This window comes from Eutrema salsugineum, unplaced genomic scaffold (assembly GCF_000478725.1).
Source record: "Eutrema salsugineum unplaced genomic scaffold, Eutsalg1_0 scaffold_17, whole genome shotgun sequence".
Classification (NCBI taxonomy): domain Eukaryota; kingdom Viridiplantae; phylum Streptophyta; class Magnoliopsida; order Brassicales; family Brassicaceae; genus Eutrema; species Eutrema salsugineum.
This window is the reverse complement of record NW_006256852.1, coordinates 1,149,823-1,163,756: the sequence shown is the minus strand read 5'-3', so window position 1 is coordinate 1,163,756 and position 13,934 is coordinate 1,149,823. Positions and strand designations below refer to the sequence as shown.

At 48.4% G+C, this 13,934-nt stretch overlaps 1 protein-coding gene across 1 annotated transcript; it reads left to right on the top strand.

The window, feature by feature from the left end:
- Positions 1–96: 96 nt before the first annotated feature.
- On the top strand, positions 97–11,939 carry LOC18020507. The gene is given in 10 exon segments (XM_024157518.1): positions 97–192; positions 315–347; positions 350–435; positions 732–867; positions 955–1,013; positions 1,102–1,174; positions 3,522–3,527; positions 11,324–11,410; positions 11,490–11,600; positions 11,803–11,939. Coding segments are annotated over 10 exon segments (699 nt in total). The 5' UTR covers positions 97–131; the 3' UTR covers positions 11,850–11,939.
- Positions 11,940–13,934: the final 1,995 nt, after the last annotated feature.

The window sequence follows — 13,934 nt, the reverse complement described above, 5'->3', positions numbered from 1 at the left end:
TTTTAAAATATCAATTAATGGGCTTTTTACGGCCCAATAATCAAGCCTGTATCGAGAAGATTTCTCCTTCACCGAAGACGGCGAGAGGAACGGAGGAGAAACCGACGATCAGACGCCGGAGAAGAAAGCAAATGCTCGGGCTTTCTTACGGCGAGATCTTAGTCATCATCGGTGCAACAGCTGCTGTTGTAGGTTAGTCTCTTCAATCTATAACATCGAGATTTGTGTTTTTCTGTCAAAATCTCATGTTTTGTTCATTCTTATGTGAGTTTTAATCGAAAGGCTCCGATACTCAAAATCTCCAAATTTTCCAGGTCCTAAGAATCTTCCGATTATCGCCAGAGCAGGAGAAGATTATTCGGACGAGCCATTGGCTCCATCCAAATGGCTCGTGGCCACATAGATGGTGTCATGAAACAACCTCAAATGCAGGAGGTTCGTGTTTTTCTGTTGTTACAATTTTCCAATTTTCAACAGTGTTTGATCCCAAGATCATTGTTGATCTTACATCAAAAAACAAAGGGACTTGTTTGTGTTATATGTAGAATGGTAGCTTAATTAGTGTGTATCATGTAACAATTAGTCTTGTAATCTTCTTACTTATTGTTGTTCTACATCAAATAGGGACTTGTTTGTGTTATTTGTTATATTGGTAGCTAGATTAGTTTGTGTATCGTGTAAAGCATTAGTCTTTGTGATCTCCGTCGTTTGTTCTCATAAACTTGCTTTAGATTTCGAAAGAAGTTCAAGATTTGCGAGCACAAGTGGACGCTATTAGCCATGGAGCAAGCTTCTCTCTTTTTAATTCAAGTCCTTTGACTCGAAGAGTTGACAATCAAACTCCAGAGTCTAATCCAAGCACCAATGGTAGAACTATAAACCAACACTCATTACTTTTGTCCCTTCTTGTTTGTTCTGAGGTTGTTTCCTTTATCTGGTTCTGTCCTCTTATAGGGAATGTTACATCGGTCAATGTTGAAGAAAGACACAAGAGTGCAGATCATTGGACAAAGGTCTTCCAATGTTATTATCCTTCTTAATCTGTTTTCTTTTGTAGTTTAGTTGCTGTCGTTCACAGCTTCTCTGTTTTGTGTCCATAAGGCTCAAGAATTTAGTGGCTCGGTTAACCTACACGCTCAAGCAACGACATTTTCACGATTATCTGAGACAGCCAGTGTTGATTGTAGTTCTCAACTATCTGAGGTCGGTTCGGTAATTCGAACTCGGAAGATTAAATTGGTTATATTTTATTAAGTTCCCAATTACAGTTCGTTCAGTTCAGAATTCTCTCGACGAATTCGATACAATATTCAAGTCTCTATTCTCCGGGTCCGAAAAAGATCCTTTCTACGGTAACAATTCCACTATTTATAGTACATAAACGAGGAGAAGTTCTAGGGCTTCTCGTTCAGCTCTCACCGCCTCTTGTCGCTGGGCTTTTTCTCCTATGGGCCGTGCTGTCAGACCATGCCCATTTCGGCCAAAACTGTCGTAAACCGGGATCAATTGGGCCGGTCTCGGTCTTTAACCGGTCCGAACCGGGGAACGGAGCGTATCACCAACAGTATGTCTCCCCCCCAGTTCGGTAAATGGACCTGACTGACTTTTGCCAAATTGAAGCAGGATCGGCTAATGACCGAGGTCGGTGACATCGAGTTCTCGACTTACACCCTTCTTCATTCTTCTGGTGTTTCGGCAAGGGTATTTAAGTATTTTCGCCCGTGGGGAGCTGAAAAGTTGCATCAGTTTAGGCAGGAAACCGAGACGTTACGAGGCGCGGAATTTGAGAAGTCGCAATGATTCGCTCTTCTTCTATAAATAGGGCTCAGCTCTCCCCATTTCTCACTTTCGCTCCTACTGCCAAGGTATTCGCTCTCCCTTCTCTAAATTTTCTTCTTTCTCTCTCTAGGGTCTCCGGTCGCCGTCCGCCGTGCTCTCTCGTCGACGGTTATTTCCTCGAGCCGCTCCGACGATGTCTTCCGACTCCTCCTCCAACTCTGAGGCCGCTATTCTTCCCGAACACCGTAGGGAGGAATCCTCCACTGACGTCTCGAGCTCGGGATCTACAGAGCATTCTTCGAACGCTTCTCTGGTTCGGAAGAATTCCCGGGTCGTCGAGGTCGGTTCTAGTAGTCGAGTTCCGATTCGAGCTCCGGAGCGGATGGATCGGAATCTCCGTGAGCCCGAAGGCCAGGCTCCCACTGACTTGGTCTCGGGACGGGAGCCTGACGTGAAGACAGACGAGGACGCTCCACCGCGCAAGGTCGGGGATGGAGGAGCGCAGGATCCAAACGATGATGACATGATGTCGATCATGGATCGGCCATGCATATGCGCTCCGGTGAAATCCACCTTGTCATCTCCAGAGACTGTTCGGGCTGCTATGCTGATCGGCGGAGCCCCTCCTGGAATCATAATCCAAGTTCCCGAACCGGAAGAGCGCCCTTGGGATGCACCCAAGGACTTCATTTGTGTCTACGAAGCTTATTCCCGCGAGGCCGGATTGACTTTCCCTCTGCCCCGCTTGCTGTTCGCCTACTGCAATCGTCGCGGCTGCGCGATATAACAACTTCAGCCGGCGTCGATAGTAAATTTTGTCGGGATTCTCCAGCTCGGGCGTGACATCCGGGCTCACATCAACGTGGCCCAATTCGAGGAGCTTTTTATCATGAAGGTCTCATCGGCCAAAAGTTGGTTTCTGTCGGTGAATTGCAACCTGAAGTTCGACCTGGTTACTGGGAACAAGGCTAGCAAATTTTCGAACTAAGACCAAAGTTACTTCTATTGTTCGCGTCGATTCGTTGTCTGCTGAGAATCCGGAGAGCACGTTCTAGACTGGCTGAAGTGTCGATTTTGGTACATATCTCACGGTTAACTCCCCTGTTTCTTGGTCGGTATTAATAAATTTTTTTTTTTTGCTTATGCAGATCACCACGTTCCAGGATTTATTCAACGCTCCCTTACGTCCGACCTAGCGAAGCAGCTAAGTCTCGCCGGACAGCACCGTTGGCCCCTTGCTTACCGGGAGAAGATCGACCGTCGGATAAAGAGAGCTCAGGATAGAGGTATGAGTTCTCGGGTCGTTTTGAGGTCGTTATTACTTAGCTGTATAGATTACGGCTGACATACTTGTTTTATTTATTTATTTTTTTTAACCCAGCTCGTCGAGGCCGGTACTGAAGAAAAAGAAATCGAAGAAAGGCAGCAAAAAGAGTCGGAGGATGGCATTCGACAAGTCGGACATTCCAATGATGAACTTCGGGGCTGATGAGGAAGAAGCCGAGGGTGGAAACGAGGTCGACAACGTCCCGGTCGGCCCAGTTGATCCTTTGATCCCGGTTACAGACCCGGAGGTCGAAGTGGTGGGGACTGGTGTTCCTGAGGCGGTTCCTGAGCTTCAGATGGAAGAAAGTGAGATTGGTGAGTAGGACGAAGACGAGCTCACCATTGCCGACCGTGCCCGGAGGAAGAAAGGGAAGTCCTCGAGGAAATCGTCTCGGAAGAGGGGCGGTGACCCCGAGACGGCTGTGAGTGAGGGGACACTGGTCCTTCACGGTGAAAACATCGGCGGTTCGCCTACCGCTTCTCAAATTCTTCCGCCGGATCTGGCTGTCGAGACAGGGAACCTGAGGTCGTCCAAGAGGCGCCGGACCTCTGACTCGTCATCTTTCTCGGTCCGTCTCAGCTATAATAAGGAGAGGTCCTTTTTTGACGACGCAACTGCCTGCGCCGAGCTCTTCAGGCAGATCGTCCCGGCCTCGTCTCCAATGCCTGAGACTAAAGACCTCTTCCGCCCCAAGTCTTATGCTCGGGTCGCGAAATCCGCCTCCGCTGTAAGTTTCTCTCTGATTTGAATACTTAGACTTTTTTGAAGTATCTGACTTTGATCTCTATTTTCAGCTCGTCTGTGATACCAACAAGCTCGTCCGCGAGTACGACTCTGAGGTCGAGAGACTGAGGAAGATTAACGCCGAGGTCGCTGCTGAGAGGGCGTCGTTGGAAGCGTCGTACCGGGACGAGAAGGAAAGGTACGAAGCTTCGGTGTTGGCCTTCACCGAAAAGGAGAAGGAGAACCTTACCCTGGAGGAGAAGGTTGGGGCTCTGGAAAGGCGGACTGCCGAACTGGAGGGCGACATGGATGCTCTGTCCAAGTCGTTCAAGACAAGCGAGCTCGAGGCGGAAGTACCGAGATGCCGAGGCAAAGGGCCGAAAGATGATGGCCGCGCTCAGAGGCAAATGCGAGGGGAAGCTTGCCAAGATGAAGGACTTCATGGACAAGTCCGAGCTCAGAAAGACGCCGTTCCTCAAGCTTAACCAAGCGACGACTCTGGTTGGTTTCTGCGACTTCCTCAGAAGGGAGCACAACATGATTGTTTCGTCTCACATCGTGGAGGTGTATGGGCGTAGGGTCAAGAACTGCACAAAGGAGGTCGATGTCATCCCCCTTCCGCGGTTCGAGAGCGAAGACTTCCTCCTCCCGAGTGATGACGATCTCATCCCTAGGATTGTGTTTCAACGGGGACGCAAGTTCCGGAGGGCTTGGACCAGTTTGGCTCAAACTCCAAGTCCATCTCGGCTGATCGGGCAGCGAGTCTTAAGAGTCCGGCGTCCGTTGCTCGCCAATGATTCCCTTAGTTTCCCTTAGTTTTCTTTCTTGTTTTTGTTGTTGTTGTAAAGACTATCTTGCCCGCGTAGCTCGTGTTTTAACTTAACGATTTGTTTTGATCGCCAATTTTAGGCGTTGTATTTGTTGCCGTCTGGTTCGGCAGTTTCGAGTATTAATGACATGAGCACGGTTTTCTTTTATCGCGACTTTTACTTAGAATTTTCCTTTCTCATATTTTATTGCGAACTGTTGGGAGTTCGGCTTGTTTCTATTGGATTTGGAGTTCGTGATGTTATTGTGACGATGCGGACGAACTCGGGAGGTTCTCCGAGCTTGAATCGCGATTGGCGGATTGCTATTCGGAAGAGTGATTGCGGATTGGGTTCCGGCTTTGAATAGTGGGCACCATGGGGGTGCGGGCGAGATGGATCTCGGCTTTTGAGATTGTATTCATGGGGAATACTTAGTTCGATCTCCTGGCCGGGGAGTCGATATGTAGAGTTAGTGAAAAAGATGAAATTTATTGGATTTGTAGCTGGACTCGAAATCGAGCTGCCTACGTACCCTTTTGCAAAGGATCAAGCCACTCGTAGTTCAGTTTACAGGGGTGAGTTCGGCCGGAGCCGGACTGTTTTTTTTTTTTTTTTTTTTTTTTATGGCGGTGAAATGAATAATCCGAGCTTGCGGTAGCTGAGTTTCATGATCGCGGGATCGACGTTCTGTCGAGTTGCATAAGTTCGTAAACCCCGGGCTTGACGATTCTCATTATCTGATAAGGACCTTCCCAGTTCGTTCCCAGTTTGCCTGCGTTTAGTTCCTCGGTGTTATGGAACACCTCGCGCAGAACGTGGTCGCCTTCATCAAAATGCCGACCCCGCACTTTCTTGTTGTAGTAGCGAGCAGCGAGCTTTTGGTAGTTCTGTATTCGGAGGAGGGATAAGCATCGTTGTTCTTCCAAGTTATCGAGGTTGTTGAGCATCATCTGGTCGTTGAGATCGGGGTTCTCGGGGAGCACGGAGTATCTTAATGTTGGGATGCTCATTTCTGCCGGGCAGAGGGCTTCAAGTCCGTATGCTAAAGAGAAAGGAGATTGTCCGGTCGGCCACCTGGGAATAGTTTGGTGCGACCATAAGATTCCGTCGAGCTCGTCCGCCCAGGTGCCTTTCTTAGCCTCGAGACGCTTCTTTAGGTCGTCCAGGATGGTCTTGTTGGTTGCCTCGGCCTGACCGTTGCCTTGCGGATATCGCGGGGTCGAGAAATTAAGACAAATTTTGAACTTTGCGCACCAATCATTGAACGTTCCGGCGATAAATTATGGTCCGTTGTCCGTGACGATCTCATGCGGGACCCCGTGTTGGCAAATGATATACTTCCAAACGAATTTTTGTATGTCCAGTGCGGTGATCTCCGAGTACGCTTCGGCCTCAACCCATTTTGTGAAGTAGTCAGTCATAATCAAGATATACTGTTTTTGACTTGTTGATCGGCATAAAGGGCCAACGATGTCTATGGCCCAACGCATAAAGGGGTAAGGCGCCGTACTGGTTTGCAGCAGCTCGGTTGGCACGTTAATCATTGGACCATGACGCTGGCACTTATCGCACTTCATGACAAACTTCTCGCAGTCCGCATTCATCGTCGGCCAGAAATAGCTGGCTTTTTTGATTTTCAGGGCAAGGGATCGACCTCCCGAGTGATTACCACCAGACCCTTCGTGGATTTCGCGCATGATTTCGACTATATCGTTCCCGGCGACGCAGGACAAGAGTACTCCGGATGCGTTCCAACGGTAAAGTTTATCTTTATGCATTGTGTAATGAGCAGCCCGGACTTTAAGACGGCGAGCAGCCCATTTGTCTTCAGGGACTTTGCCGTTGAGGAAGTATTCTCGCAGTTCGGCTGTCCAATCTTCAGCGGGCTCGTTTTTCACTGGTCGATGGGCTGTGGATTCCTTCAGTTATGTGTTCGAAGTCGTGATCGGCGGCTAGATCCTCGAGAGCTTGTTCAACATTCTCCTTAAGAACCTGTTCGGCATTCTGATTTGCTCGTGCCGGATTCCTGCGTTGCGTATTCGACGAGGTCGGATTTTCGTCATAATTCCGTCGTCGGGTGGCAACATTGCATTTCAGCGCGGTTTTGATGCTTGAATCTGAGATACTCTCGACCGGGATTTTTCTCTTCATATGCGGGTCGGAACTGGAAGCTAGGGCGGCTAACGCGTCGGCAGACGAGTTCTCACCGCGAGGGATTTGGTGAGTTCGAACGTCTCAAACTTTGAGATGAGTGCCTTAGTTGTCGTTAGGTACGCGTCCATTCGTTCGTTTTTAATCGTATACTCTCCACTCAACTGACTTGCAACGAGCTGCGAATCACAGAAGGCGTGGAGATGTCGCACGCCGAGATCTTTGGCTAATGGCTTCGTACTCAGACTCATTGTTGGATGCTGGGAACTCAAGGTGGAACGATTGTTCGAGGATCTCGCCGTTTGGAGACTTTAGGCGGATTCCGACGCCTGATCCCCGGTGTGATGACGATCTGTCGACGTGCAGAGTCCATAGCTCGAGGGGCGGCTGTTCGACGACAAATTCTTTAGGAAGCTCGATCAGAAAATCGGCGAGTACTTGGGATTTCGCACTGGTTCGATTCTTGTATTCTATATCGTACTCGCTTAGTTCGACGGCCATTTCGCGAGGCGACCTGATTGGCTTGGACTGTGTAGAATGGTTCGGAGCGGCTGGTCGGTCAAGACTGTGATTGAATGAGACTGGAAATATGGCCGAAGTTTCCGAGCGGAAACTACCACTGCAAGCGCCAATTTTTCTAAGGTCGGGTATCTGGCCTCGGCGTCACTTAGCAACTTGCTGACATAGAATATTGGACGCTGTTCTCCCGTGTCCTCGCGGACTAGAACACTGCTAACCGCCGATGTGGAGATAGCGATATATAAGAATAGCATCTCGCCGTTCTCGGGCTTAGCTAGAATGGGGGGAGTCGAGAGATACGTTTTCAGCTGCTTGAAGGCGTCTTCGCACTCGGCGCTCCAAGTATGATGCTTGTTACCTCGTAACAACTGGTAGAAAAGCAGACACTTATCCGTCGACCTGGAGATAAATCTGTTCAGAGCGGCGATTCGGCCTGTGAGTTTTTGCACTTCCCTTTTTGAAGTCGGGGAAGGTAGGTCTAGAACTGCGGATATCTGCTTTGGGTTAGCCTCGATGCCGCGCTCGGTGACGGAGTAACCCATGAATTCGCCCGCCGTCACGCCGAAGGTGCACTTGGTGGGGTTGAGTTTTATCCTGTACTCGTTCAGGATGTCGAAACACGTTGATAGGTGCGATATGTGGTCCTTAGCGTACAAGGATTTAACCAGCATGTCGTCAATGTATACCTCCATCGTTTTTCTGAGCTGACTGGCGAACATGCGGTTCACGAGTCTTTGATACGTGGCTCCCGCGTTCTTGAGACCGAACGACATGGCCTTATAGCAGTAGATTCCTCGATCTGTGATGAACGAAGTCTTTTCCCGATCATCCGGATGCATTAGGATTTGGTTATATCCCGAGAAGGCGTCCATGAAAGATAACAGTTCGTTGCCGACAGTTGCCTCTACCAACCGATCAATGTGTGGTAGTGGGAAACTATCTTTGGGACAAGCTTTGTTCAGGTCGGTGAAGTCGACGTAGATCCTCCACTTTCCATTCTTTTTCTTCACGACTACCGGGTTTGCTAGCCAGTCCGGGTATCGAACCTCCGTGATCGATCCGGCTTTGAGCAATTTTTCGACCTCATCATTAACCGCCCGTGCTTTCTCGGGTCCGAGCTTGCGTCTCTTCTGTTTGATAGGTTTATATGTAGGATCGATATTTAGCTCGGGGCAAGTGTTATCTGGATTGATTCCGGGCATGTTGCTGATATTCCATGTGAATGTGGAGACGTTTTTCTGGAGGAAACTGATGAGTGCTTCCCGAATATTGTTGTCGAGTTCGGCCCCTATGCCGACACATTTTTCTGGATCTGTCGGGTCGATACCGACTTGCTCAACTCGGCTCTGTTTAGGTGGTCTGAACTGGCTTACTGCGGCCGCATGGTCTTCCTGAAAGGGGCTGATGACGCATGTCCATGCGAGACTGAGTTTACACTCGGTTAGGTGGCATAATCGGGACGCGGTTTGGCTTCCTTTGAGGGTGAAAATCCCTGACGGGGTCGGGAACTTGACGCACTGGTGGAACGTTGACGCGACGGCCTTCATGTTGAAGAGCCATGGCGTTCCGAAAATCGCATTATATATTACCGGTTTGTTGAGGACCAAAAACTTGATCATTCGGGCTGACCCGCCGACATAAAAGGGTATCTTCACCGTCCCTACTGTCCTTGTTTTCTCGCCGGTGAACCCGGTCAATGATTCCATATAAGGCTTGATCTCGGAATCCGGAAAATCCATATTCTTGAGTGTTTCCTTGAATATGACGTTTACCGAACTCCCCGTGTCGATTAATATCCTGCTTACTTCGACGTATCCAAGCTGAAGCTCAATGACGAGGCAATCGTTATGAGGCATATGCACTCCCCACAGGTCGGCTTCGGTGAATAACAGTGGTACGGTTGTCACCGTTGTCTGGGGTTGCGAACTCGATGCTTGACGGCTGTACTTTTTGAGGGCTTGGACGGAGTGGTTGCATGATTCGAGGGCTCCCATATTCATATTGACCTTCTTCCTTGTTCTGGGTGCATTCGTTTCTCTATTAGGTGCTTTGCGATCTCGTTTAGGGGGAGCGACCTGTTCTTCATCAGAGTCGGCTACCTTAGCACCTTCTTGATTGTCGGGTTTGTTTGGTCGCGGGTTCGGCCGCCGGGGTCCTGGTTTAGGCAAGTCAGCGGTGTCGATTTCGCCTTTGCGGAACTATTGAAGTAGGAAGTCCCTCAGATGTCGGCATTCCTCCGTGCTATGCCCATATCGCTCGTGATACTCGCAAAAACGTTCATTTAGCGGCGTATCGTCTTCTCTATTCCACGTGTTCCAAGATTTCAGTGGCCGTCCCGACTTTTGGTTTGACGGTCCTGCCTGGTTAACTACTCCGCGTGGTTTGCCGGACTGGACTTTCGTTTCCAAATTATCTTTGGTGGTCAAGGTCTGGCCGGGCTTTGACGCTGAATACTGCCGGTCTTTGGCGGCTTCTTCTTCTTCTTCTTGAAGATGTTTGATTTGTGGAGCGCGTCCTCAAGGGTGAGGGGTCTGTTCCTGCAAAGCTCTTTATGGAAAGGCGATTTGTTCCATGTTTTCTGGTATAAAGCTTCGAGAGCGGCTTCGTCGTCCACCGTGCAGTGCGCCACGATCTGCTTGAAGCATGCCATGAAGTCTCGGAGTGATTCATTTTCACCCTGTGATATCTCCCACAGTTCGGAGTTACGGGTTTTCTGCCCGATGAACATCGAGAAATCCTTTGCGAACTTAGTTGAAAGCTCCTTGTAGTTATCAATGGAGTCAGCTTCTAATCTTGAAAACCAATCCAAAGCTATGCCTTCGAGGTGTTCAACGAACAGTTGGCATTGGATCGCGTCCTTCTGCTCGGCCAAGGTGAACTTTAGTCGGTTGATCACGATGCCGAACGAAGTAAGAAAATGCCTCGGGTCCGAGTTCCCTTCGTATGAACGTAGTTTAAACTTTTCTAGGTTAGGGAAGGGGACGTTGGTAATCCGAGAAGTGAACGGTGTTTTCTGTGCTTCCTGGATTACGCGGTCAATTTTAGGTGCCGAACTGGTGGCTTGGTGAAATTTGGAACTGATCTCTCGCAGTTGGGCCTGCATCCGTTCGATTTCCAGGTCGCGCGCCATCGGATGAGCTCGTACGTGCTGGGACGGGCTTTCGGACTGTTGCTGTTGCTGTATTACCGACCGTGCCACCGTGCACTACGGGTCTCGCTCTCCCTGAAAGTCGCTGATGAGGTTCCGTCGTCGGAGCGGGCTCTCTTGTTGCAGGCTAGAGATCTGCGCGGTGAGAGTCGCGAATTTGGCATCATTGCTTCGGACTAGCTCTTGCATCTGAGCAGCGAAAGCGTTCATGAGTGCGGTTGGATCGAAGGCAGCTGGCGAAGCCTGGTGAGCCCCGATGCTTGAGCTCGGCTCTGCCCTGATTTGTTGTGTTCCAGGTTGAGGTCGCACGGGGCTGTGTTCGTCTTCCCCTGTATGTCCTCCAATCTGGGTGGGATCGTCTGCACAGGTCATTTGACTCCCGACCTGGACTGAGGTCGGTTGTCCATCATCGGTCGTCATGTCTTCGAGGTCGATTACCGAATCGGCCCTCGGTGGGCGCCAATTGTTGATTGTGGTTCTCAACTATCTGAGGTCGGTTTGGTAATTCGAGTTCGGAAGATTAAATTGGTTATATTTTATTAAGTTCTCAATTACAGTTCGTTCAGTTCGGAGGTCTCTCGATGAACTCGATACAATATTCAGGTCTCTATTCTCCGGGTCCGAAAAAGATCCTTTCTACGGTAACAATTCCACTATTTATAGTACATAAACGAGGAGAAGTTCTAGGGCTTCTCGTTCAGCTCTCACCGCCTCTTGTCGCTGGGCTTTTTCTCCTATGGGCCGTGCTGTCAGGCCATGCCCATTTCGGCCAAAACTGTCGTAAACCGGGATCAATTGGGCCGGTCTCGGTCTTTAACCGGTCCGAACCGGGGAACGGAGCGTACCACCAACAGTCAATGGTAAAAGTCATACGTACTCTAAGCAGTGATTCAAGTCTCTTGCCTGTTCTTCCAGTTTCAGCTGAAATGGCAAAGTTTCTCCCTAATCGCAAAGGTAGAAATAAATGTTTTGGACCATGTTTTGGTTTGAGTGAAAAGACAGAAACTTTATCTCTTAATTCATTTGGTTGCAGAGAGTGCAAGAGGATCTGATTTAGTGCTGGAGGCAGTTCTTGAAGCCGAAGTAGCACACAAAGCCAAACACTTTTTCCCACAAGCCGAGAAAGAAACTCCGTCTTTAAAAGGTGGAGCAAAACCTCTGATCTTTCTTCTTGCTGTTTAAGATAAACGCAAAGAACTATATCCACTACATTTTTGACTCAAACTACAAGCTCTCATAGATTAATCCATGAACCGTGGTTACTTTCCTGATTATCATAATTGTCTTAATTAATATAATTTTCTTGTGAAACTGAAAGCCTTCTCTGTAAATCTTGACTGTTGCAGGGAAGCTTCTCGGTGAAGGTGACAGTGACAAGAAAGGAGAAAGTTGAAGTCAAGTTTATGTTATCATTTGTTATCATTGATCACAAAAGACCCGGGCATCGTCATTGTAGGTAGCGTTAGAATTGACGATTCTGGATCGTGGGCCTTGTTGGTTATTGGGCTTTTATGCTAAATGGGCTGAGAGCTTAACTATTGTTTCTAATTGCGGCCGCGAGTGATTTGAACTTAATAAATTTTTTTTATATAAAATGTAAAAATTATATTATCAATTTTTGGGTTTTTGACAAAAGTTACAAAAAATACAAAGAAACAGATTAAAAAAACTATGAAATAACGATAAATACGCAGCAAACCACATCATAAGATTAAGAAAAACGGCTTGAGAAATTAAAAAACTAAAACCGAAACAATACCAAACGAGAACGCAGCAATCACACACCTTAACGCGGACCATCTCATTTTGCTATAGCCCCGAAGAACTAGAACTTTTATCATTGTTGCCACGAGCATCAACCCGAGGTCAGCCCTCAAACCTCTTAAGGGGACACCTACAGCTTCTCCGAGAATTAATGGGATTTCTGATTTCCGTAACGGACAAGTTTGCAACCGTCGACAAGAGAGGCCGAGCAGGCAGTCAAAGCGTCACCTCAGACCGCTATTCCCACAAAAACGAATCTCCGCAAGAACCAGCTCCCACAGCTACAAGCAAGCCGCAACAACAAACCGGCGCCTTAATAATCACGTCGAGCATTGCTCCACCATCAACACCAGACCCCACCCGGAGCCAACACGAAACGAGTTCTGAGACACTAACGCGGGCCAACTACACATTTTTTGGAAACACACACCTTTGGGTATCCCGTGCCACACCGATGTGGAAGACAGCAACGAAGCATAAACTGTCAAAGCCGATGAAAGCTAACGCCGAGCCACCCGTCTAAAGTCACCACTGAGACACACCGGTGGTGGAGCCACACCCGCCGGAAAGGCGTGAGCCACCACTATGAAGCTTGCCACCAGACACAAGCCGACCTACACACCAAAAACGGAGGCTGAACCAGTCCTCAAGGTTCTGAACACCGTCATCAGAGCTGAGGAGGCCAGATCTCTAAACGCTATCCTGCCGCCGCGTCGGAAAACCCGAAGCATGAGTGAGACCATAATTGGGGAGAGAGAGAGAGGAAAAAGACTACCACCCAAACACCAAGAAGGACAGAGTGCACGCCGTCGGAGGAGGCCCTAAAAAGAAATCAGAGCATCCGTTTAAAAAATCGTCGGAGAGCAAAGGAAGAAGCAGCGAAGACCCGTCAAGGCAGACAGAAGAGAGGCACGACCCATGGAGGACACCTTCCTCCACCGCGACCCCAGCGACACTGCTAAGTGTTGGGCCAAATTTTTTAAGCCCAGTAAGGGTGAAGAGGAAATGAAGTGATTTTGTAAGTGATGTTGTCCCACATCGATGGTTTGTTGAGAGAAGCTCTATTATATATTAAGATATGCTTCATACATGTTCAAATAACATATGAGAAGAAAAGAATAAGCCCCATGCGCGTGCCGCCACCACCGCTGCCGCCAAGCCAAGCCGGGCTGGGCTCGGCGCGGATCGTGTTGGTCAAATGGGCCTTCGGGTCTAAGGTGGGTATTCTTTTTGGGCCATATTTTCATGAGCGTTTGGTCAATGTTTTTATTCTGACTTTCTGCATATGTTTTGATTCAGTCAAAAGAATATTGGATATTCATTATCCCCACAAAAACGTAATAGATTGTGATTAATCACACATTGCTGATTTTTTTCCTTTGACTTCGCTAAATATATGGCCGATATTCGTGTTTGACTCGTGGATTCTGTGGGATTTTGAAGACTCCTCAAGTCTCTTCCTCCGCTATATATACACGACTTCTCCTCTCATTTTTTTACAACTTCACCTCTCATTCTCTAATCTGAAATTTTCGCAACAGTCTCTCTCTTTCTCCCTCTTTATTTTTCGTAAGTCCTCTGCCGAGAGTATAGTAGAATTAGTTCTTGTAGATCCGTGTTTCTAAGTGCTTCTGAAAACGGATAGTTGTGGTTGTATCCTGCGACTCTTGTATCACAAAAACCTGTCGCACTACGGGCGATTCAAAGAGTTAAG